At 40.2% G+C, this 26640-nt stretch overlaps 1 protein-coding gene across 1 annotated transcript in view; it reads left to right on the top strand.

The window, feature by feature from the left end:
- The window catches only part of URB2 (URB2 ribosome biogenesis homolog), a 95794-nt gene extending 73730 nt beyond the window's left edge, over positions 1-22064 (top strand). The window contains exons 9-10 of the mRNA XM_089668553.1: positions 15938-16077; positions 21085-22064. Coding sequence (XP_089524679.1) covers positions 15938-16077; positions 21085-21285 — 341 coding nt within the window. The 3' untranslated portion in view covers positions 21286-22064. The remainder of the gene's footprint in view (positions 1-15937; positions 16078-21084) is intronic.
- Positions 22065-26640: the final 4576 nt, after the last annotated feature.

The following is a 26640-nucleotide window of genomic DNA, read 5'->3' as shown; positions in this document are numbered from 1 at the left end:
AATGACCTCAGTTCACTTTTGAGCACCAGTTAACAAAAAGGATATTAGAGACCTGGAGAAAGTGTGGAGGACGACAACCAAACTGATAGGAGGCATGGAGGAGCTTAGCTATGAGGAATAATTAGCTTAACTTAATTTATTCTCTCTGGAGAAGAGGAGGTCAATGGTAGGAAATGATTACCATATTTAAAAACATAGGTGGTCCATAGAGTGAACTTGTAGTTATTTACTTTCAGGTCATTACAGAGGACAAGGGGCACTTTACAGGTGGAGGAAAAGGGAATTTAATCTCCACATGTGGAAAGGATTCTTCTAAAAAAGGAATACACTCCCTCAATAAGTAGTTCTGTCCAGCTTAGTAAATTGTTTTAACCACTTCCAGTCTGGGCTAATTCTGGCATACCTCTCCTACATGGAAAAAAACATAATTTTTTTCCTAGAAAATGACTTAGAACCCCCATACACTGTATTTTTTTTTTTTAAGCAGAGGCCCTAGAAAATAAAATGGTGGGTATTGAATATTTTTATGTTACACAATATTTGCGCAATGGTTTTTCAAAAAAATACACTTTAATGAACTTTAATGCACAGACACAATATAATACCCAATTGTGTGGTAGAATATAAAATATGATGTTACACTGAGTACATCAATGCCAAACATGTCATATTTAGAATTGTGTCCGTCCTTGAAACTGCTCCAAATTACAGTACCTAAAAATCTCCATAGGCAACACTTTAAAAGCCTTAACAGGTTACCAGTTAGAGTTACACAGGAGGTCTGGTGCTAAAATTATGGCTGTCACTCTGACAATTGCGTCGATACCTCACTTGTGTTGTGCGATCAACGTTTTACATATGCGTATGGGTCCTACGTGTGTGTTCGCATTTGAGTGTGAAAACGGGGGCACTTTTGTTTTGGTTTTTTTTTTCCCAATTTAATTTCTGATCTGCTGTTTCCCTGGCGATTAATGGCCAAGTAAACCAGGACCAGAACAGGAAGTGACGAAATCCCACTGTGTGTCGGGAGCCGGATGCCGTGGGACGTGTCCTTGGCAGGCTCCCTGATCACACCTGAGAACCCAACAAAGGCAATGGGAGGGGGTTTTACCCCGTTAGCTGCTCGGATATTTTATTTTGTAGGAAATTGCACTAGAGCAAGAACTGGCTCTGATGATCTGCTCATCTGATTTTAGCTCTGTTTCAGCCACACAACCAGATGCTCACTTGACTAAACCAGAATTTTCTGCATCTGTCACATTTCCTTAGATTAACATCTTTAATACAGCCATCTCTAAGCAGGCCCCAAAACGCCATGCCTCTTCTCTTACTTCTGTTTCTCAACTGGTGTCGGATCCCAATTTGCCACTCCTAGAGGACACGAGGAAATGAAGAGGATGCTGAAGTGGTATTAGAGGAAGCTTTGGAAGATTTGTATGCCCCAGGTTGTCGCTATAATGAAGAAAAGCTGCCTCTGTCACCAAAAGCCTTGGCATTGTGCAAGCTGACCCAAATTTGTCTTGGCATTTGGGTTCAAAGAGACCTACAAAACCCTGAAAAACATTCCCTGTTCATGAAGAGATAGAATGTGCAGTCCATAATTACTGGGTCATGTCTGAAAGAATTTTTACTCCCCTCAAAATCTTTACCAAACTCCACTTAGTGGAAAAAGAGTTCTGAAAGTAGTGGTCTATTCCTATCTAGATCCTGCACAATTAGGTCTTAAACAAATATTTTACTGTTAAGATCTTCCTTCTTTAAAGATTCTGCAAATAGAAAGTTTAAGACACTCCTGAAAGCTCTCTTCAGTCTTGCATACCCAGCCCTGGAACCAACTCTTGCTGTAATTTCGTATGTCAAACTACAGGTGATTGAAATAGGACAATGAATAACCAACATGACTCCTGTTGCACAGCAAATACAGCAGTTGCCTTCTGCTCTGCTTTTGTATGTAGACGCCTGGTCATGGGACAAATTTCCAGAATGGCTCTAATTTCTATTCACCTGCCCGGATCTTATGGGTAAACGCTTGGACAGCTGAATCTGCCAGTAAATGGTGCATTTCCAAGGAAGATGTCTGTTTAATGAGGCATTTGACCAATTTAAGGAGGAGGTCACAGGTGGGAAGGTTTTACTTCCACAGAAGAAGGTTCCAAAACCACCCTCTTCGGGATCTCCTAGTGTCTCTAAACGCAGAGCATCTGTCCACTAGACATAATTGAATAAAGATACTGGTCCATCCAGTTCAACACGCATATGCGGTTTTTTGTCACTACCATTTTCAATATCCTTGTACATTGTGTTCAATAGGAAACACCTCTAAAAGTTTTTTTTTAATTTATCCAAACACTTCGTTGACACCACCAACTGTGGAGGGAAGTTCCACGTCCTTACCACCCTAACAGTAAAGAACCCCTTATGCAGTTTAACCGCTTCCCACCCCTCCACTGTATGTAAATGGCTGGGTGGGACAGGCGCTGTTCTGACAGGCAGTAGCCGTACATCCTGTCAGAACCTGTGCTCCCACGTGGCCTCTGGATTTCTCGAGCACAGAGCATCACAGATTGGGACTTGGGCTTTCTGATTGGCCCTCCCAATCATGTGCCCAATCACAGCCACCACACAATGTAAACAGAGGCACATGCCATTGTATCGGCTTTCCTGAGCTCACTGAGGAGAGGAAGAGTGGGATCGCTGCAGCCTATGTTTATCTGTGTGTAGCTAATCATCAGTAAAAATAATTTTACAGTGCAGCTACACACAGATCACACAGAGTGCAGCCGTTCCACACCAGTGCACAAAGCACCATCTGTCCCTTATCCAAGTGCACATCAACACTTGTACCAGTATACCAGTGCACAATACATCTCTCACAATGTCCCATCAACATCTGAAATAGTGTCCCATTTCAACATCTGTCAGTGTCACTTGTGGATCTTCAACATCTGTCACAGTGTATCAGTGTCCATCGACATCTGTCACATAGTAGTGCCCCATTGTACCATCTAAATTTGTTGGTGTCCCATTGGGCCATCAACATCTGTCGGTGTGCCTATGGACTGTCAACATTTGTCAGTGTCCCCAGTGGGCCTTCACAAATGTGATAGGTAGTCAGAAAATTAGATGTGTAATTTATGCCCCTGTAATACCTGAAGGTGCTCCTTGAATTTTGGGCCTCTATGTGACTAGGCTGTGAAAAAGTCTCACATGTACAGTGGGTAAAATAAGTATTTAACATGTTACCATTTTTCTCGTTAAATATATTTCTAAAGGTGCTATTGACATGACATTTTCACCACATGTCGGTAACAACCCATGCATACAAACAAACCAAAACAAATACATTCAGAAATTATGTTATGTGTAATAAAATGGAATGACACAGGGAAAAAGTATTGAAGGCATGAAGAAAGGGAGCTACAAAAAGGCTTTGAAAGCCAAGACACCAGCTGAAATCTGTTAGTAATTAGAAAGCAATCCTGGACATTGTCAGTGCAAAGTAATATCAGCTGATTTAATCTCAGCTGATGGCCTATAAAAAGGTGTCTCATTGTCACACAAAAAACATCTCATGATGGGGCAAAGCGTTCTCAAGACCTTCGCAACCTTACTATTGCAAAACATACTGATTGCAATAGTTACAGAAGGACTTCTAAACTTCTGAATGTTCCAGTGAGCACTGTTGGGGCCATAATCCAGGAAGTGGAAAGAACATCATTTCATCATAAACCAGCCATGACCAGGTGCTTCTCCATGATTTCAGACAGAGGAGTGAAAAGAATTATCAGAAGAGTTGTCCAAGAGCTAAGGACCACTTGTGGAGAGCTTCAGAAAGACCTGGAATTATCAGGTACAATTGTTTCAAAGGAAACAATAAGTAATGCACTCAACCTCCATGGCCTGTATGCACACTCACCACGTAAAACTTCATTGCTGAAGAAAAAGCATGTTGAAGTTCGTTTAAAGTTTGCTGCACAACATTTAGACAAGCCTGTGAAATACCGGGAGAATATAGTCTGGTTAGATGAGGCCAGAATTGAAGTCTTTGGATGCCATAATATACACCATGTTTGGAGGTCACTGTACATCACCCCAAAAACACCATACCAACAGTGAAATTTGGAGGTGGGAACATCTTGATGTGGGGCTGTTTTTCAGCATACAGTACTGGCAAACTTCATGTAATTGAAGGAAGGATGAGTTGAAAAATGTACCAAGAAATTCTCGATAAAAATCTGCTGCCATATACCAGGATGAAACGAGGGTGGATATTTCAGCAAGACCGTGATCCCAAACACAAAGCCAAGGAGACTCAACTGGTTTCAAAGACAGAAAATAAAGCTGCTAGAATGGCCCAGCCAGTCACCTGACTTGAATCCAATAGAATATCTATGGAAAGAACTTAAGATCATAGTTCATAGAAGAGGCCCAGGGAACCTTCAAGATTTGAAGACTTTTTGTCTTGCTGACCAATGCATGCGACTAGTTTCTCCATAGAGGAGACGTCTTGAAGCTGCCATTACCAACAAAGGATTTTGTACGAAGTATTAAATAAATTTCAGTTACCGTGTTCAATACTTTTTCCATGTGTCATTCCATTTTATTACACATAATCTAATTTTTGAATGTATTTGTTTTTGGTTTGTTTGTATGTATGGCTTGCATGGGTTCTTACTGATGTGGTGAAAAATGGTGACGTGTTCAATACTTATTTTACCCACTGTAGTATCGCTATACTTAGGAGGAGTAGCAGAATGTATTTTGGGGTGTATTAGAATGTCCATGCTGTGTGTTAGAAATATCTTATAAATTTACAACTTTGTGTAAAAAAACAAAAAAAAGTTTTCATTTTGTTTACACATTTACCAAAAACTTGTGGAAAAAGATTGACATGTTTAAAAGACTCATTGTGCCTCATAGAAAATACATTGGGGTGTTTACTTTCCAAAATGTGGTCATTTTGTGGGTGTTTTCATTGTCCTGGTACTCCAGGGTCTTCAGAGGTGTGTGGTAAGTAGTCAGAAATTTAGATGCGTAATTTATGCTCCTCGAAAGCCCAAAGGTGCTTCTTGGATTTTGGGCCCCTTGATGATGTGGCTAGGCTGTGAAAAAATTTCAAGTAAGTATCCCCTTACTTGGGAGAAGTATCAGAATGTGTTTTGAGGTGTAATTGCAAGTATGCCAGGGCCGTCTTTAATATTGATTGAACCCTGGGCAAACATTTTCTTGGTTTCCCCTCCACTCCCCCCCCACATTGCAATTTTGCTCTCCACCTGCTCTGAGACAAACAATTAGCAGCTAGACTCAAAATCAGTTTACTTCAGCAGATCAGGCAGCGATTTTGACTGGTTGCTAGAGGTGTTAGCATGTCATTACTGCTCACTGACTGGTTGCTAGAGGTTATAGCACATCCTTACCACTCACTGTTTGCTTGCTAGAGGTTACTGCATATCATTACCGCTTACTATTTGGCTTGTATAAGTTACTGTGCATTATTACCACTTATTGGTTGCTAAAGGTTACAGCACATCATTACAGCTCACCGATTGGTTTCTATAGGTTACTGTGCATCATTACCACTTACTCATTGGCTGCTAAAAATTACAACACAACATTACAGCTCACTAATTGATAACCTATGCACCCCACCCTCCCCCAACCTCTCCACTCCAACCTCCTCCCCCACCTTGACTCAACATGCCTGCTATGCTCATCTTTGCACCCACCTTCCTTACCTCTGTACATCCCCTCCTTGCTCACCTCTGCACCCCAAACTAATTCCTTCTCTGTCTACCTCTGCACACCCCACCCGCACCACATTGCTTATCTTTGCAGAACAGGTTGATGGTAGGCTCAATGACCATGGTTGCAGGCAGGACTTTTAGGCATGTCCCTGTTTTACCACCCCAGTGGGCAGCATTCAGTAGAGGTGATGGTGGATGGAACCTCAGGGGGACATGATATACATATGCATGCTGCTGCTATTTACATGTGAATGCCAGATATTTACATGTAAATGCTGACATACTCTGGGTCATCTGTACACTGCAATAGGGCAGAGCTGGGCAGTATAAGTGACAGCACTTCCCACTGAGATATCGGGACACAGCGCAGGAGGAAGTCTTCAAGGGATAAGGGTATGTAAACTGGGACAATTGGAAAATATGGGTCCTACAAAAATAACTGGGCCCAGGGCAGCTGCCCCTTTTTGCCCTGCTTTAAAGATGGCCCTGAAGTATGCTTAGTTCATGTGTGAGAAATAAGTTGTTAAAATGACAATTTTGTGGAAAAAAACACATTTTATTTAATTTCTTCACTATACAAACAATTGTGGGGAAAAAATTACAATTTCAAAAAGCTCACCATGCCTCTTTCTAAATACCTTTGACTGTCTACTTTCCAAAAAGTAGTTCATATTGGGGGGAATTTTTTTTTTTCCTGGGACGCTAGGGTCTCAAGAAATGAGATAGGCAGTCAGTACATCAGATGTGGTCAATTTTCAGTGATACGTGGCATAGCTTGTAGACTCTCTAACTTTTACACAGACCAAATAATATACACTGATTTGGGTTATTTTCATCAAAGAAATGTAGCAGTATACATTTTGGTCAAAATTTGTAAAGAAAAATTACTTCTTTGCAAAAGTTTATAATAAAAACTAGGAAAAAAGCTTTTTTCCCCCAAAATGTTGTCTTTTTTCACTTATTTATCAAAAAATAACCAATTGGTGATTTAAATATTACCAAAAGAGAGCTTTTTTTGAGCGAAAAAAATGATACAAATTTCATTCTAAGTGTGAGAGTGCTGAAAGCTGAAAATTGGACAGGAAGAGAGTGAAAGAGTCCAATATTGAGGTGGATAAGAATGAATTCCTTTTGTCAACTTCATTGAGTGCCTGTAAGTGTTCTTTGGAGACCTTAGGTTAAATAGTTTTCTCCTAATGTGTCCCAATTTGAAGATTTGTATATCGCAATCATAGCCCCTCTTGAAACGTCTCTTCTTTAGGGAGAATAAGTTTAATGTTTGTAGGCAGTTCTCTTAACTGAGGTCCTCCAGCCCCCTTATTAGCTATTTTGCCCTTACCTGGGCTCTCTCCAGTTCGAGCACATCTTTATTGAGGATTAGCGACCAAATTTGAACCACATACTTAACCGCTTCCATACAGGGCATTTTTACCCCCTTCCTGCCCAGGCCATTTTTCAGGTTTCATCGCTCTCACACTTTGAATGACAATTGCGTGTTCATACAACACTGTACCCAAACTAAAATTTTATAATTTTCTTTACACAACTAGAGCTTTCTTTTGGTGGTATTTAACCATTAGCCGCCCGGCCAATGGCCGTTTGGCGGCTTCAGATGTGTCTCTGCATTCCGGGTGCACGCCATTTGGCGTGCTCCCGCACATGCGCCGTTTGCGCTAATGCAGAGCGGCGCAGCAGTGCGATCTGTCACCGGTCGTGCACCTCGGACACGGCCGATGACAGATCCGAGTACCGGCTCCCGTTGCTGGTACCATGTGACCTGCTGTGACCAATCACAGCAGGTCACATGACAGTTGTATACAATGGATGGCTTCATTCATGATGCCATCCATTGTATACTAGTGCCTAGCTGTGAATGGTCACAGCTAATCACATGCACATGTCGTGATTAGCTGTGACCAAATCACAGCTAAGCACAAAAAAAAAAAAAGCTGAATGAATCGATTTCATTCAGGTAAATTCTTGCTTATAGCAAAGTAATTCTTTGCTATAAGCAAATTGTGTAAAAAAAAAAAAAAAAAATACTGATCACTTCCCCAAAGTAGTACAATGTTACTATGGTAACATTGTACTATTTTGGTCATAGTAAAATATGAAAAAAAATCTTTAAAAAAGTAATAAAAAATTAAATATAATAAAAAAAAAATATATATATATATTTTTTTTTTCATACTGTCACCAGTCAGTGTCCCTGTTCACCGCCATGCCAGTTATATGATGATGCTGTACTGCACTGGTGACAGTATGTAAAAAAAAAATAGTGAAAATAATTTTTTTCATTTTTTCATTTTCCGAAAAATTATGACAAAAAAATACAACTTCAAAAAACTTGCCATGCCTCTTATGAAGTACGTCGGACTGTCTACTCTGCAAAAAGGGGTCATTTGGGGATATCTGTACTATTCTGACATTCTTGGACCTCAAGAAATTAGATTAGCTGTCAGTACTTCAGGATTGATCAATATTCAGATCTATACCATAGTTTGTGAACTCTATAACTTTCCTACAAACTAAAAAATACATCCTAATTTGGGTTATTTTCACCAAAGACATGTAGCAGAATACATCTCGGCCTAAATTTATGAAGAACAATTATTTATTTGTAAACTTTTATAACAGAAACAAAGAAAAATGTGGTGTTTTTTTTTTCAAAATTTTTGGTCTTTTTTTGTTAATTTAGCAAAAAATAAAAACCCCAGCGGTGATTAAATACCACCAAAAGAAAGCTCTAGTTGTGTGAAGAAAATGATAAAATTTTAGTTTGGGTACAGTGTTGTATGACCGCGCAATTGTCATTCAAAGTGTGAGAGCGCTGAAACCTGAAAAATGGCCTGGGCTGGAAGGTGTAAAATTGCACGGTATTGAAACGGTTAAGCAACACTGAGGTTTTTATTTTTTGCTAAATTAACAAATAAAGACCGAAAATTTTGAAAAAAATAACACATTTTTCTTTGTTTCTGTTATAAAAGTTTGCACATAAATAATTCTTCATAAATGTAGGCCAAGATGTGTTCTACTACATGTCTTTGGTGAAAATAACCCAAATTAGGATGTATTATTTAGTTTGTAGGAAAGTTATAGAGTTCACAAACTATAGTATATAGCTGAATATTGATCAATCCTGAAGTACTGACAGCCAATCTAATTTCTTGAGGTCCAAGAATGTCAGAACAGTACAGATATCCCCCAAATGACCCCTTTTGCAAAGTAGACAGTCCAACATATTTCATAAGAGGCATGGCGAGTTTTTTGAAGTTGTAATTTTTTTGTTATTTTTCAGAAAATGAAAAAATTAAAAATTATTTTCACAATTTTTTTTTTTACATACTGTTACCAGTGCAGTACAGCATCATCATATAACTGGCATGGAAGTGATCAGGGACACTGGTGACAGTACGAAAAAAAAAAAAAAAAAAATTTAATTTTTTTATTTTTTTATTAGTTTTAATTTTTTATTACATTTTTTTTCTCTTTTTTTAAGATTTTGTTTTCATATTTCACTATGACCAAAGTAGTGTAGTGTTACCATAGTAACATTGTAATACTTTGGGGTAGTGATCAGTATTTTGTTTTTTTTTTTTACACAATTTGCTTATAGTAAATAATTACTTTGCTACAAGCAAGCATTTACCTGAATGACATCGATTCATTCAGGGTTTTTTTTGTGCTTAGCTGTGATTTGGCCACGGCTAATCACATGACACAGCTGGGCTGTGATTGGCCCAGCTTGTGCATGTGATCGTTGTGACCATTCACAGCTAGACACACTAGTATACAATGGATGGCATGAAAGGAAGCCATCCATTATATACAACTGTCATGTGACCTGCTGTGATTGGTCACAGCAGGTCACATGGTACTGGAAACGGGGCCGGTACACAGATCTGTCATCGGCCGTGTCTGAGGTACACGGCCGGTGACAGATCACGCCGCAGTGCGGCCCTGCGGGCAGGCAACCTGCACATGCCTGAAAAGACGCCATATGGCGTCCACCCGGAGGGACGAGCTGCTTGCCCAGCCGCCTTTGTGCTATTGGCCGGGTGAGAACTGGTTAAGATGTGGCTGAGCCAGAGCTGTAGAGGTACAAATATAGTTTTATAGTGAGTAATTTGTATTCATATTTTTAGTTCACAAGTGCAGTACATTAATATGAAACCTCATCTGCCATCTAGCTACCCACCCCTCTATTTCTTGAGGTCTTCTTGTAAAGTTTCTATATCCTGGTGTGATGTTTTTGCCCTGCTTAGCTTTGTATCAGCAAACACTGAGATTTAAATATTAATGCCACGTTTATATTGTTTATGAACAAGTTATTATTATTATACACGATTTATATAGCGCCAACAGTTTGCACAGTGCTTTACAAAATGAAGGTAGACATAACAGTTACAATACAATTTGGTACAAGAGGAAACAGAGGGCCCTGCTCATTAGAGCTTACAATCTAGGAGGAAGGGTTGAGTGATACAAAAGGTGATAGCTGTGGGGGGGATGAGCTGATGGAAGAAATAAAAGGCAGTTTACTAGTTAGAAACAGGATAGGTTTCTTTAAAGAGAACGGTTTTCAGGGATCGTCTAAAGGTGGATAGATTAGGAGATAGTTGGACAGATTGGGGTAGGCAGTTCCATAGGATGGGAGAAGCTCTGGAGGCGGGCATGGGAGGAGGTGACATAGGAACTAGAGAGCAGAAGGCCTTGGGAGGATCGAAGAGAGCAGTTTGGTAGATATTTTGAGACCATGTTAGTGATGTAGCTGGGGGCAGAGTTGTGGATGGCTGTTGTTCGTATTTTGAATTTTATTCGTTGGGCGAGTGGAAGCCAGTGGAGGGATTGGCAGAAAGGGGTAGCAGACACTGAATGGTTGGTAAGGTAGATGAGCCTGGCAGCAGTATTCGTGATGGACTGGAGTGGGGATAGCCTATGTAAAGGTAAGCCAATGAGGAGGGAGTTGCAGTAGTTAAGGCAAGAGATAACCAGGGAGTTAATTAGGAGCTTTGTGCTATCATTGGTTAAAAAGGGGTGTATTCTGGAGATGTTGCGGAGGTTGAGGTGGCATGATTTGGACAGCGATTAGATGTGGGCCTCAAAGGATAATTCAGAATCCAGGGTTACCCCTAGCACTCTGGCATGCAGGGATAGGTTGATAGTGGTGCTATTGATCCTGACCAAGAAACCAGGGGAAGAGGCACGTGGGGGAGGAAATATTATGAGCTCAGTTTTGGATAGATTGAGTTTTAGGAAGTGGTGTGACATCCAGTCTGATGTCAGTAAATCAGTGATACGTGAGGAAACTGATGGGGTGAGTTGAGGAATAAAGAGATATATATTTGTGTGTCATCAGCATAGTAATGGTATTGGAAACCATGGGAAGCTATCAGCTGACCCAAGGAAGAGGTGTAGATCGAGAGAGGTCCAAGGACAGAACCTTGAGGGACCCCGACAGTAAGAGGAGTATTAGAGGAGGAAGTAGAGTTGTAAGTGACACTGATGGTGTGGTGAGATAGGTAAGATTCAAAACAACGGAGAGTACAGTCACGGAGAACAAGTAAATAGAGTTTTTTGAGGAGGACAAAGTGGTCAACTGTATCAAAGGCAGCGGAGAGGTCCAAGAGTAAGAGTACGGAATAGTGACTATTAGTTTTAGCGCTTAGCAAGTCGCTTGTGAGTTTTAGGAAAACAGTTTCTGTGGAGTGCTGTGGACGAAATCCAGACTGAAGGGGATCGAGAAGGTTATTCTCAATAAGGTGGCAGCTCAGCCGGTTGTAGACTAGACGTTCAAGGAGTTTGGAGGTAAAAGGGAGTAAGGAGATGGGTCTCAGGTTGCTAAGATTGGTGGGGTCCAGTGAGGCCTTTTTAAGTATGGGGTGACTAGTTCATGTTTTAGAGAGTTGGGAAATATGCCAGTAGGAAGGGAGAGATTGAAGATATGAGTTAAAGAGTGAAGGATAGAGACAGAGGGTGACTGTAGTATTTGCGAGGGAACAGGGTCCAGGGGACAGGTGGTTAGCTGGGCTTTAGAAAAAGTTTACCAACCTCCTCTATAGTAGCTCGGTTAAACAAGGGAAGTATAGATTGTGCAGGTGGACAAGGAGTGTAGGGTGAGGGAGATATCTGTACAGTGGAGATCTCGTCATGAGTTGTATCAATCTTATTTTTGAAGTGATTAGCAATCTCCTGGGCAATGAGTGAGTTAGTGGGTGGAGGTAAAGAAGGACGAAGTAGAGATTTAAAGGTAGAAAAGCGTTTACGGGGATTGCGTGAGAGAGTGTTAATGAGAGTGATAAAATAGGTCTGTTTGGCAGTGTGGAGACAGGAGTTGTATTTTTGAAGGGCAGATTTATGTTGGTCGAAGTCTTGCTGGGTCTTAGTCTTACGCCATAAATGGCTAAATTGTTTTAGGCATCTGATATTGTCTGTTTTCCAGGGCTGTAGCTGTCAGGGCCTAATTCGGTATGTACTGAGGGGGGCATATATGTCCATGGTGGATGACAGTGAATTGTTGTAGTCAGAAGTGGCTCCCAGGGCAGAGTCCTGGGGCACACCACTTACAAGTCTAGATGAGTCAGAAAACATGCCATTAATCACTCCTCTCTGGATGCGCCCCTGTAACCAGTTTTTTATCCAGGTACATGCAACATCAATGTCAAAAGACTTTAATTTGTAAATTAAGCATTATTGCGGTACTGTATTAAATGCCTTAGGGATATCTAGATACACTACATCCACAGGCCTTCATCTATCCAAATTACAGCCTACCTCCTGATAGAATGGTTAAAGGTTTGTCTGGCAAGAAGAGTTTTTCATAAATCCATGGTGGTTACTACTACTGGTACTATTCTCATCAACAAATTCTTGGCTATGGCCCCTTATCATTCCTTGCAATATATTACATACTATTGATGTCAGGCTGACAGGTTTGAGGTTTCCAGGTGTATATCTTGGCCCTTTTTTTGATTATTGGTACCATGTTTGCTTTTTGCCAAACAGTTGGTACCATTTCAGTAAGTAAGCTTTCCTTACAAATTGGGAATAATGGTCTAGCTATGACATGGCTACGTACTTTGAGGACACTCAGGTGTAGACCATCTGGTCCTGGTGATTTATTTACATTAAGTTTTTCTAGTCTTTTTACCAACAAACCAGACAGGCATCTGAGATTCTCTGGGACCAGAAGGCCAACAGATGTCCCCTCTCATCATTCTGAGAGGTGTGGGTGCCACAGCACTATGAAGAGGGCTTGATACCAGTCTTGGATGGCTTGGAGGGCCATGACATCTTACAAAGGAAAGTTCCTGTCTTACACTTGGCATGGGAAGCCTCTTCCTTGCTTCATACTTTCAAACTTTCTTGTCTCATAAGGTCATTACTTCTGTACAAACAGGAGAATGTTTTCAAGGTTTCTACTTGAACCTTTTTAAGGTTCCCAAACCTGACAGAAGAATCTGGCACATTCTGTTGTTGAAGACTGTCAGCTTGTTCCTACGGGTTCCAAATTTTCACATTTAAAATGCCAAATCAGTCATGTCATTGCCTCCCCACATATTTCCTGACCTCGATAAACACCAGGAATTCTTACCTGCATGTGTCCCATCTTCTTGTTAACACTATTGCAGTTTGCATTGGGCGATAAGCATTACCTGTTTGTCACCTTTGCATTGGTCTGTCCCCTGTACATCCCCACTCAGGTTTTCATCAAGGTGTCTGCCTGGCTGTGGGCTCTGCTCCATGCTCAGGGGATTCATATTGCGGGTTACCTGAATGATCTGTTAAAGGACCAGTCCTCCCTGTAAGCCAACATCCAAAAGATAGTACAGACTCTGCAAAGCCTCAGTTAGATCCTCAATCTGATGAAGTCACCGCTGCACTTATCTCATGGATTAGAGTACTTGGCCTAATGTTAAACACCCCTATGAATTTAAACTTAAGGAACGTGCTAAGAACAAGGGTGCCTTGAGTCTATAAAGATATTTTTTTTTTCATTTTTATTATTGTATACGACAGCTTGAATAATGGGTGCCATGCATTCCCCTTCCTAATTACATTCTGGAACTCAGTTGTCCCTCCAGCATTGGACTCCTCTACAGCAAATACAGTTCAAAAAAATAGCAGTCAGACATCACTAACCTGATCAATCACTGTTTTTGGTAGAAATGATATTTCTACATGGCAAATAATTTACTAGCAGGTGTAGTAGAGTAATAGAAATCCAACAAACCCAACAGTCATGACATGCATGCTGCTGATTCTGTGTAATTGAATCACTAATTGAAAGGGGCATGTTCAAAATAATAGCAGTGTGGAGTTCTATTAGTGAGGTCATTCATTCTTTGAAAAACAGGTGGCAATTATTGCCCTTATTTAAGGAAGGAAGGCAGCAAATGTTGTTGTACATACTGGTTATAGTGCATTTCTCTCTGAAATTCTGAGGAAAATGGGTCGTTCCAGACATTGTTCAGAAGAACAGCGTACCTTGATTAAAAAGTTGATTGGAGAGGGGAAAACATATAAAGAAGTGCAGAAAATGATAGGCTGCTCAGCTAAAATGATCGCAAATGCTTTAAAATGGCAACCAAAACCTGAAAGACGTGGAAGAAAGTGAAAAACTACCATTCGAATGGATAGAAGAATAGCCAAAATGGCAAGGACTCAGCCAACAATCAGCTCCAGGAAGATCAAAGAACGTCTAAAGTTACCTGTGAGTACTGTTACAATTAAAAGACGCCTATGTGAAGCCAAGCTATCTACAAGAAGCCCCCGCAAAGTCCCACTGTTGAAAAAAAGACGTGCTGAAGAGGTTACAATTTGCCAAAGAGCACATTGACTGGCCTAACGAGAAATGGTGCAACATTTTGTGGACTGATGAAAGTAAGATTGTTCTTTTTGGGTCTAGTGGCCAGAGACAGTTTGTCAGACAACCCCCAAACACTGAATTCAAGCCACAGTACACTGTGAAGACAGTGAAGCATGGTTGCGCAAGCATCATGATATGGGGATGTTTCTCATACTACGGTGTTGGGCCTATTTAACGCATACCAGGGATCATGGATCAGTTTGAATACATCAGAATACTTGAAGAGGTCATGATGTCTTATGCTGAAGAGGAAATGCCCTTGAAATGGGTATTCCAACAAGACAATGACCCCAAACACACCAGTAAACGTGTAACATCTTGGTTCCAGACCAACAAGATTGACGTTATGGAGTGGCCAGCCCAATCCCCGAATCTTAATCCAATAGAAAACTTGTGGGGTGACATTAAAAATGCAGTTTCTGAGGCAAAACCAAGAAATAGAGAAGAACTGTGGAATGTAGTCCAATCATCCTGGGCTGGAATACCTGTTCACAGGTGCCAGAAGTTGGTTGACTCCATGCAACACAGATGTACAGCAGTTCTCAGAAACAGTGCTTATACAACAAAATATTAATTAAGGGATTCAAAGGAAAGCAAAATCTTCAAACATTTTTCAGTTTATATAGTGAATGTTTGCGTTTGTAAAGAAGAATACAAACACTGCTATTTTTTTGAACAGTCTAATATTCACTTTTCTTCAATTTTTTTAGAGGAACAACACAAATTTGATATATTTTTCTTCATGTTTTGATTTGGAATAGAATGTGTAGTGTTTCCAATGCATTTGTGTGTATGGAAATAAAAGCTATTAGAAGGATTTTGAGCTTTATTCACTTTTTTCAAAACACTGCTATTATTTTGAACACAACTGTATACCTGGTGAGAATCCAAAAGGACAATGCCATGGTCTACATTATTCATCAAGGGGGCAACAACGGGAGTCTGCAGAGTGGAAGATGATTTTCTTAGTAGTCAGTGTCTGGATTTGGGGGAAGGGGCTTTCCAGAGGTTTTTTTAAGTCACAGAATGCTGAATGTTGGTCTGGTGTGGCATCCAGATTCAGGCAGGAACACCTTGCAACACACTTGCACATATAATGCAAAAAAAAAAATTGTTTACTAATTATTATTTTTATTGTGATCTTTTAGCATGTAAATAGCTCAGTTTTTCACAGATGTACACATTTTTAAAATGTGCACACTTTTTCCACTTCGCATTTGTTTAAATGCTAGAAATGTACAGTGTAAAAAATGGGGTCACTGCTAGTATATTCTTGTTAAATAACGAAGCATCATTAGTTTACTGTTCTTCATCTTTTTAACAGGTACAGGTCATGAATTGGAAATCGTAATGAAATGCGCACAATTGGTGGAACGAATGTACACTCATATTGCAGCTAAAACAGAGGAATTCACTGTGTTTTCTGCTTTCATGGTTTCACAGTATGTTAATGAGCTACAGAAGGTATGATCAATGTTTTCTTTTATCTATGTGGAAGTAAATGTATATTATATAGGGCGCGCTTATTAGAGCCCAACCTCTGTAGTTGAAGGATAAAGGTGCCAGATGGATATCAGGGATGGATGAATAGGAGCAATGACACTGAGGCAGCTTTTCTTATGGTGGAAGCAAGGCTGTAATGCAGTAAACACGAAAAAGAGAAGAAGGCGCCTTTAAGTGAAGTATAAACAATTTAATAATGAACAATAGATAAATTGCACTTACAAGATAAATAGTTAAAAAGACTCATTGTGTGGTGTGTTAAGATCCAGGTGAGACATCCAGCCGTCCAGCAACAGCTCAGTACATAGGATCAGTATGTTGCAGTAGGATGTAACACATCCTAGTTCATACTTTCTGATCCTATGAACTGAGCTGCTGCTGGACGGCTGGATGTCTCACCTGGATCTTAACACACTACAGGATGAGTCTATTTAACTATTTATCTTGCAAGTGCAATTTATCTATTGTTCATTAATAAATTGTTTATACTTCACTTAGAGGCGCCTTCCTCTCTTTTTCATGAAGTGGAAGTAAAGGCTATGCTTAAAACCACTGCTTCTCCCTTCCCGTACCTTTGCATTATAGTGCTGGTAAAAAGAAAGTTTGTGTAAATACATTTATTCAATCCATTCCAGTCTGGTCACGTGATGCAGAAGCTCTGACTCTTAAAGGATAAAAATGCAACATGCTAGAATCAATAACTATGTAGATTCCTCAATATTGCCAAGTAGTTGGCAGTTATAACATACACAATAAATAATATTAAAAAAAAATCTCATTCAAATTAAGCTTATTAACTACTTGACAACTGGGCAACAGTGTGGTTGTCCAGTTCTGAGAGGGCGTCATATGACGTCCTCCCAGAATGTCCCCTCCCGTGTGACCTCAGCGATCTCCATGATCACTGTGTCCTATGAACACAGCTGATCACGTGATGTGGTAAAAGGCCAATGACACAGCAGATCACCGGTTAAATGCAGTTGCCGGTTATCTGCTGCACTTTCCTCACACTGTCACAACGTGAGGAAAGTACTGTTGATAACCGGCAATTGTCAGAAAACAGATCAGCACTGATGATCAGGGCACTGATGATCAGTGCCAATCACCTGTGCGAATCAGTGCCACCCACCTGTGCCGCCAGTTAGTGCCAGCTCATCAGTACTGCCTGTAAAGGGACCAGACCGCAATGAGAAGAGAGAGGGGAGTGCGGCCGAGCCGCGGCTCCATGAGTAAATGGACACACAGAGCAGCTGGAGCACCCGACAGGAGGGAGAGGCCAGGAGCGTCGGCGGGGGACCCAAGAAGAGGAGGATCCGGGCTGCTCTGTGCAAAAACACTACACAGAGCAGGTAAATATAGACATGTTGTTGTTTAAAAAAAAAAAAGCCTTTAGAATCACTTTAACCACTTATACCCCCTTCCTGCCCAGGCCAATTTTTCGTTATACTCCAGCTTCCCTGTCCGAACACAAATCGCCGGACACCACCCACTGATCATGTAGGAAATAGACAGCAACAGACTCTTCTTAAGACAGGAAGTCAACTCCTTTATTTTTACACAAACACAAGATATACACACAGGGCGGGGGAAACACAATCAGGAACAGGAAACACATCAGCCCGCCCCATCAGTGGTAAGGGCTCACAGGAAACACCCCCCCCCCCCCCACCCAACCATGGACAACCACATGGCAGAGAACAAAGGACAATCCCCACACCAATACACAATACTAAGACATTCACATTCACACCCTGTACCCCTTAACAGGCACAGGGTGGGTTAAACATAATGAAGGGAACATGAGCTGACACAGGGGTCCCCCACCCCCAAAAGTCACTCCTGTCACACCACCCATCAGTGCTGCCTATCAGTGTCCATCAGTGCTGCCTATTAGTGCAGTCTCATCAATGCACATCTGTGAAGGAGAAAAATTACTTGTTTGCAAAATTTTATAATAGAAACAAAGAAAAACTTTTTTTTTTTTAATTTTTTGCTCTTTTTTTGTTTATAGCACAAAAGTAAAAGACCCAGTGGTGATTAAATACCACCAAAAGAAAGCTCTATTTGTGTGAAACAAAATGATAAAAATTTCATATGAGTACGTTGTTGCATGACCACGCAATTGTCATTCAAAGTGTTTCAGTGCTGAAAATTGGCCTGGGCAGGAAGGGGGTATAAGTGATTAAAGTGATTCTAAAGGCTTTTTTTTAAAAAAATAACAAACATGTCTATATTTACCTGCTCTGTGTAGTGTTTTTGCACAGAGCAGCCCGGATCCTCCTCTTCTTGGGTCCCCCGCCGACGCTCCTGGCCACTCCCTCCTGTCGGGTGCTCCCGCTGCTCTGTGTGTCTATTGACTCATGGAGCCGTGGCTTGGCCCCACTCCCCTCTCTCATCTCATTGACTCACTGGCTGTGATTGACAGCTAATGGCTCCCGCTGCTTTCTCAGCCAATGAGGAGAGGGAGTTCCGGGACAGCCTGGACTCCAGTGCACATCACTAGTTGGAAAGGGGGCTTAGGTGAGCATTAGGTGGGGCTGGGGGGGGATGCTGCACAGAGAATGTTTTTTACCTTCATGCATAGAATGCATAAAGGTAAAATCCTTGAGCCTTTCCACCACTTTAAATGCATGAAAATTCATTAAATATGAATATTGGTGTTAAAAGCCAATATATGGTGCTAATGATTAAACTGCCAACTTTAAAGATGCTGGATCCAATCTGCAAAGAGAACCAATCCATGCAATGCAAATGAAAGGTGTTCACACTTCCACCATGTGCCAAAAGAAAAAAAAAAAAAAAAATATATATATATATATATATATATATATACAGTCAGGTCCATAAATATTGGGACATTGACACAATTCTAACATTTTTGGCTCTATACACCACCACAATGGATTTGAAATGAAACTAACAAGATAGGCTTTAACTGCAGACTGTCAGCTTTAATTTGAGGGTATTTACATCCAAATCAGGCGAACAGTGTAGGAATTACAACACTTTGCATATGTGCCTCCCACTTGTTAGGAGACCAAAAGTAATGGGACAGAATAATAATCATAAATCAAACTTTCACTTTTTAATACTTGGTTGCAAATCCTTTGCAGTCAATTACAGCCTGAAGTGTGGAACGCATAGACATCACCAGAAGCTGGGTTTCATCCCTGGTGATGCTCTGCCAGGCCTCTACTGCAACTGTCTTCAATTCCTGCTTGTTCTTGGGGCATTTTCCCTTCAGTTTTGTCTTCAGCAAGTGAAATGCATGCTCAGTCGGATTCAGGTCAGGTGATTGACTTGGCCATTGCATAACATTCCACTTCTTTCCCTTAAAAAACTCTTTGGTTGCTTTTGCAGTATGCTTTGGGTCATTGTCCATCTGCACTGTGAAGGGGCGTCCAATGAGTTCTGAAGCATTTGGCTGAATATGAGCAGATAATATTGCCCGAAACACTTCACAATTCATCCGGCTGCTTCTGTCAGCAGTCACATCATCAATAAATACAAGAGAACCAGTTCCATTGGCAGCCATACATGCCCACGCCATGACACTACCACCACCATGCTTCACTGATGAGGTGGTATGCTTAGGATCATGAGCAGTTACTTTCCTTCTCCATACTCTTCTCTTCCCATCACTCTGGTACAAGTTGATGTTGGTCTCATCTGTCCATAGGATGTTGTTCCAGAACTGTGAAGGCTTTTTTAGATGTCGTTTGGCAAACTCTAATCTGGCCTTTCTGTTTTTGAGGCTCACCAATGGTTTACATCTTGTGGTGAACCCTCTGTATTCACTCTGGTGAAGTCTTCTCTTGATTGTTGACTTTGACACACATACACCTACCTCCTGGAGAGTGTTCTTGATCTGGCCAACTGTTGTGAAGGGTGTTTTCTTCACCAGGGAAAGAATTCTTCGGTCATCCACCACAGTTGTTTTCCGTGGTCATCCGGGTCTTTTGGTGTTGCTGAGCTCACCGGTGCGTTCCTTCTTTTTAAGAATGTTCCAAATAGTTGTTTTGGCCACGCCTAATGTTTTTGCTATCTCTCTGATGGGGTTGTTTTGTTTTTTCAGCCTAATGATGGCTTGCTTCACTGATAGTGACAGCTCTTTGGATCTCATCTTGAGAGTTGACAGGAACAGATTCCAAATGCAAATAGCACACTTGAAATGAACTCTGGACCTTTTATCTGCTCATTGTAATTGGGATAATGAGGGAATAACACACACCTGGCCATGGAACAGCTGAGAAGCCAATTGTCCCATTACTTTTGGTCTCTTAACAAATGGGAGGCACATATGCAAACTGTTGTCATTCCTACATCGTTCACCTGATTTGGATGTAAATACCCTCAAATTAAAGCTGACAGTCTGCAGTTAAAGCACATCTTGTTTGTTTCATTTCAAATCCATTGTGGTGGTGTATAGAGCCAAAAATGTTAGAATTGTGTCCATGTCCCAATATTTATGGACCTGACTGTATATATATACACACACACACACACACATACATACATATATGCATACACACGCACACACACTGCAAAAGTTTTAGGCAGGTGTGAAAAAAATGCTGTAAATTAAAGATGCTTTCAGAAATAGAAGTGATCTGAGGCAGCCTACATCCACAGAAGGTCTGTGGTTAGTTCTCCAAGATGTTTGGAACAACCTACCTGCTGAGTGCCTTCGAAAACTGTGTGTCTAGAAAAAATGAAGAATTGATGTTGTTTTGAAGGCAAAGAGAGGTCACACCAAATATTAATTTGATTTGGATTTCTTGTCTGTTCCTTTACTTTATATTTTGTTAGTTGATAAAAATAAACTATTAACACTTCAATTTTGAAGGCATTGTGAATTTACAGCATTTTTTCACACCTGCCTAAAACACACACAGTGTGTTTTAAAAATATCTAAAATGTGTTCTGTAATTGAATGACTGATGCTATAACAAGTCTCTTTTTGCTCAGGTTACACTTCAACCTGCTGTGAAGAAGCATCTCACAGGAGGTATTTTTCACATATTGGACCTGTGTATTGACCGTGATATCAAGTTCCTAAATGCATCCCTACAAATGGGAGTGCGAGAAGTATTCAAAGAACTGTACCAGGAATATACTCACCAACACAAAACAAGAAACCAAGTAGAAGAAAAATATACAGTGTTATAATATACAGTATGTATTTTGCCTTAAAAATGTACAACTATGATGGGCCATACATATGGACAAAGACATTAGTCAAACTTATTTGTAACTTTTTGTCATGATTCACTGAAAGTGCTGAATTGACACATACAAAATAGGAATCTCGCAGTGGTCTCTTTATTATGATGTAACTATGACTGCGTGGTACAAAACACTAGTTTGGATATAGCAATTATCCTGAATTAGGCCCTGCTCACACTAGAGCCTTTTTGCCATGCTAAAACGAACCTTTTCAGCGCGGCAAAAGTGTATGAAAAAATTCTATTTGTTCACATCTTTGTGCTGTGTTTTTTTAAGTGTGTTGCATTTTAAAAAAGTCTTGCTTGCGGCATCTTTGGGTGCACTGGTTTGAAAAATGCACCTTCCATTATAGTCAACGGAAATGCTCCAAAAAAGCACCATGGTTTTTTTGGGTGCATTTTTTTCTTAGATGACCAGTGCTGAAAATGCATGTAAAATGCATATGCGTTTTGCTAAATTTTAATGCACTGCATTAAAAATGTTAATGCAATGTATTTTTAAAAAAATGCATATCGCGGTTTATAACACACACGTGTGAACAAGCCCTTAGTGTATTTTATGTGTACATTTTGTAATTAGTACACATTTTAGAAGTTAATAAAAATGCTAGAAATGATTACAATTCATTGCTTCAACTCAGCCTAAAAATATCTTCAATAAGAACAATAATGTTGTAATTTTTGTGTATATTTTGTATAATAAAAACTGGCAACTTTTGGAAATTCTGTCTCTTTCTGTGAGAGCAGTGCTAGTGCACATCTACAAAGATAAGTATACTAACCTGTCAATAAAATAAAAAATAAAACTTGTATTTAACCACTTGACCCCTGGAAGGGTTTAACCCCTTCATGACCAGACCAGTGTTGCTATTCAGCACCGCACTATTTTACCTGGCAGTTGTGGGATCATGCAACACTACACAAATTAAATTTGTCATTTTTTTTCACACGAATATAGATTTCTTTTGGTGATATTTGATCATCACTGGGTTTTTCCATTTTTTATAATATAAATGCACTTATGGAGTTGTCCCTAGGTTCATGTCCCACAATAAATCCCATTTGGTCGGGATGAATTATGGAGGGAAGGAGATGTTTCAGCTGGTTGGCGAGGATTTTAGCAAAGATCTTTTTAAGTTGGTGTTAAGCAGAGAGATTGGGTGATAGTTCTGAGGCAGGGTATGGTCCTTTCCTTCTTTTGGGAGGACAATAATGTGTACTAATAAGGCACATGAAGGGATGTGACCTAGGGAGTTAAAGTACCTACACAAATGGGGTTGGAGCAGAGGGAAGAACTTCGTATACTAAGCTTTAGTGAAACCGTCAGGCCCTGGGTTTTTCAGGTGTAGTAGAGTAATAGAAATCCAACAAATCCAACAGTCATGACATGCATGCTGCTGATTCTGTGTAATTGAATCACTAATTGAAAGGGGCGTGTTCAAAATAATAGCAGTGTTGAGTTCTATTAGTGAGGTCATTCATTCTTTGAAAAACAGGTGGCAATTATTGCCCTTATTTAAGGAAGGAAGGCAGCAAATGTTGTACATGCTGGTTACAGTGCATTTCTCTCTGAAATTCTGAGGAAAATGGGTCGTTCCAGACATTGTTCAGAAGAACAGTGTACCTTGATTAAAAAGTTGATTGGAGAGGGGAAAACATATAAAGAAGTGCAGAAAATGATAGTCTGCTCAGCTAAAATGATCGCAAATGCTTTAAAATGGCAACCAAAACCTGAAAGACGTGGAAGAAAATGAAAAACTACCATTCGAATGGATAGAAGAATAGCCAAAATGGCAAGGACTCAGCCAACAATCAGCACCAGGAAGATCAAAGAATGTCTAAAGTTACCTGTGAGTACTGTTACAATTAGAAGACGCCTATGTGAAGCCAAGCTATCTGCAAGAAGCCCCCGCAAAAGTCCCACTGTTGAAAAAAAAACATGTGCTGAAGAGGTTACAATTTGCCAAAGAGCACATTGACTGGCCTAAAGAGAAATGGCGCAACATTTTGTGGACTGATGAAAGTAAGATTGTTCTTTTTGGGTCTAGTGGCCAGAGACAGTTTGTCAGACAACCCCCAAACACTGAATTCAAGCCACAGTACACTGTGAAGACAGTGAAGCATGGTTGTGCAAGCATCATGATATGGGGATGTTTCTCAGACTACGGTGTTGGGCCTATTTAACGCATACCAGGGATCATGGATCAGTTTGAATACATCAGAATACTTGAAGAGGTCATGCTGCCTTATGCTGAAGAGGAAATGCCCTTGAAATGGGTGTTCCAACAAGACAATGACCCCAAACACATCAGTAAACGTGCAACATCTTGGTTCCAGACCAACAAGATTGACGTTATGGAGTGGCCAGCCCAATCCCCGGATCTTAATCCAATAGAAAACTTGTGGGGTGACATTACAAATGCAGTTTCTGAGGCAAAACCAAGAAATAGCTGCCAATGGAACTGGTTCTCTTGTATTTATTGATGTGACTGCTGACAAAAGCAGCAGGATGAATTCTGAAGTGTTTTGGGCAATATTATCTGCTCATATTCAGCCAAATGCTTTAGAACCCATTGGACGCCGCTTCACAGTGCAGATGGACAATGACCCAAAGCATACTGCAAAAGCAACCAAAGAGTTTAAGGGAAAGAAGTGGAATGTAGAAGTCAATACACCTGACCTGAATCTGATTGAGCATGCATTTCACTTGCTGAAGACAAAACTGAAGGGAAAATGCCCCAAGAACAAGCAGGAACTGAAGACAGTTGCAGTAGAAGCCTGGCAGAGCATCACCAGGGATGAAACCCAGCGTCTGGTGATGTCTATGCGTTCCAGACTTCAGTCTGTAATTGACTGCAAAGGATTTGCAACCAAGTATTAAAAAGTGAAAGTTTGATTTCTACATCATCTACTATACATGTCTGCAGTCTACAACATCTACTATACATGTCTCCAGTCTACAACATCTATTATACATATCTCCGTTCTACAACGTCTATTATATTTGTCTCCAGTCTACAACATCTACTATACATGTCTGTAGGCTACAACATCTGCTATACACGTCTCCAGTATACAACATCTACTAGACTGTACATGTCTCCAGTCTACAACATCTTATATGCATGTCCTCAGACTGCAACATCTTCTATACCTGTCTGCATCATCTACTATACATGTCTGCAGTCTACAACATCTACCTATACATGCCTCCAGTTTACAACATCATCTATACATGTCTGCAGTCTACCACATCTACCTATACATGCCTCCAGTTTACAACATCATCTATACATGTCTTCAGTCTACAACATTATCTATACATGCCTCCAGTCCTCAACATCTACTACACTGTATATGTCTGTAGGCTACAACATCTACTATGCATGTCTGCAGTCTACAACATCTACCTATACATGTCTCCAGTCTACATCTACCTATACATGTCTCCAGTCTACAACATCTACTATACATGTCTCCAGTCTACAACATCTACTATACATGTCTCCAGTCTACAACATCTATTATACATGTCTGCAGGCTACAACATCTATTATACATTTCTCCAGTCTTCAACATCTATTATACATGTCTCCAGTCTACAACATCTACTATACATGTCTGCAGGCTACATCTGCTATGCATGTCTCCAGTCTACAACATCTACAATACTGTACATGTCTCCAGTCTACAAAATCTTTTATACATGTCTTCAGACTACAACAGCTTCTATACATGTCTGCAGTCTACATCACTTACCTATACATGTCTGCAGTCTACATCATTTACTTATACATGTCTTCAGTCTACAACATCTACCTATACATGTCTGCAGTCTACAACATCTACCTATACAGGTCTGCAGTCTCTGACCATCTCCTGTAGCATGCCTGTAGTTTGTGACTAATTTTGCTACATGTCTGCAGCCTCTAGCAACTTACTGTAGCATTACACCCACCAAATATGTGTGGCCCTTAAGTTATGTCAGGGGTTGTACTTCAGACCCCTTAAATAGGTAAGTTGACTACCACTGTTTTAATATGTTGACTTTTTTTCTTGTACATTGTCCAAGAATGTTGTACATTTGTATAGCCATAAATGAACCAGAAATCAGACTATTTCAGATGTGTATCGCTAAAAATAAGCACATGTATGGTGCATGCTTGATTTTCCAGCCACAGTATTCATCCACTCATTTCTAGAAGAAAAGCAGTTGACTTTGCTACTTCTTTTATCTTAACTGTACAGTACAGGACACAGGCTATAGACCATAGGTTATATGCTGCTACCTTCTGGTGATTAGACACTACCAAAGCTTTTGGACAGGCCTCCCTGGAAACCAACCCCCCGCCCCATAATCCTACACCACTGTGTCTGTGAGACCCTTTTTCTATGTCACCTGCCTGCACTTTAGACTATAAACAGTGTGATAATAAATAATATTAACAAACTGGAGTGATGGAGTTGTGATAGTGGAAACTGCAACTCAGCTTGGATATAGTGGTGTCACTTGGGCAGGGTCAGATTTCCATTACTAGTTCCTGCAGGTATACCACCTTTGGTGCTCAACTGGAGCTCATCTGGTTTTTAGAATAGTACAGTAATGTCTAAATAAGCATATATAAGCTGGCTAGAGTTTCTCTTAAAAGTATTCTAGTATTTTGCATAAAATGCTGTGAAGAGTACATCTCTGATAGACGATGTGGTTGATTTACTAAAGGGGAGAGACAGTTCACCTAATATGCAGTTATGTAATAACTAAAATTCTATTTTCTAATTTTCCTCTCAAATGATTAGGTGTTTAACCACTTCAGGACCGCCCGCATTGTACTGTGGATGGGTGGCTCCTACAGGCACAGCAACGTACCTGTACATCGCTCTCTGCTTCCAGGTTCAAGGTGTATGCGCCCCCCCGACTCCTATTGTGCTTGGACATATACACATATATTTTTGTATATACAGTTGTGTTCAAAATAACAGCAGTGTGTTGAAAAAAAGTGAATAAAGCTCATAATCCTTCTAATAGCTTTTATTTCCATACACACAAATGCATTGGGAACACTACACATTCTATTCCAAATCAAAACATGAAGAAAAATATATCAAATTTGTGTTGTTCCTCAAATTGAAGAAAAGTGACTATTAGACTGTTCAAAAAAATAGCAGTGTTTGTATTCTTCTTTACAAACTCAAACATTCACTATATAAACTGAAAAATGTTTGAAGATTTTGCTTTCCTTTGAATCACTTAATTAATATTTAGTTGTATAAGCACTGTTTCTGAGAACTGCTGTACATC

The sequence above is a fragment of the Staurois parvus genome, unplaced genomic scaffold (genome assembly GCF_062004578.1).
Source record: "Staurois parvus isolate SC_StPar_1 unplaced genomic scaffold, SC_StPar_1.0 ptg000059l, whole genome shotgun sequence".
Classification (NCBI taxonomy): domain Eukaryota; kingdom Metazoa; phylum Chordata; class Amphibia; order Anura; family Ranidae; genus Staurois; species Staurois parvus.
This window is presented reverse-complemented; position numbering and strand designations above follow the sequence as displayed.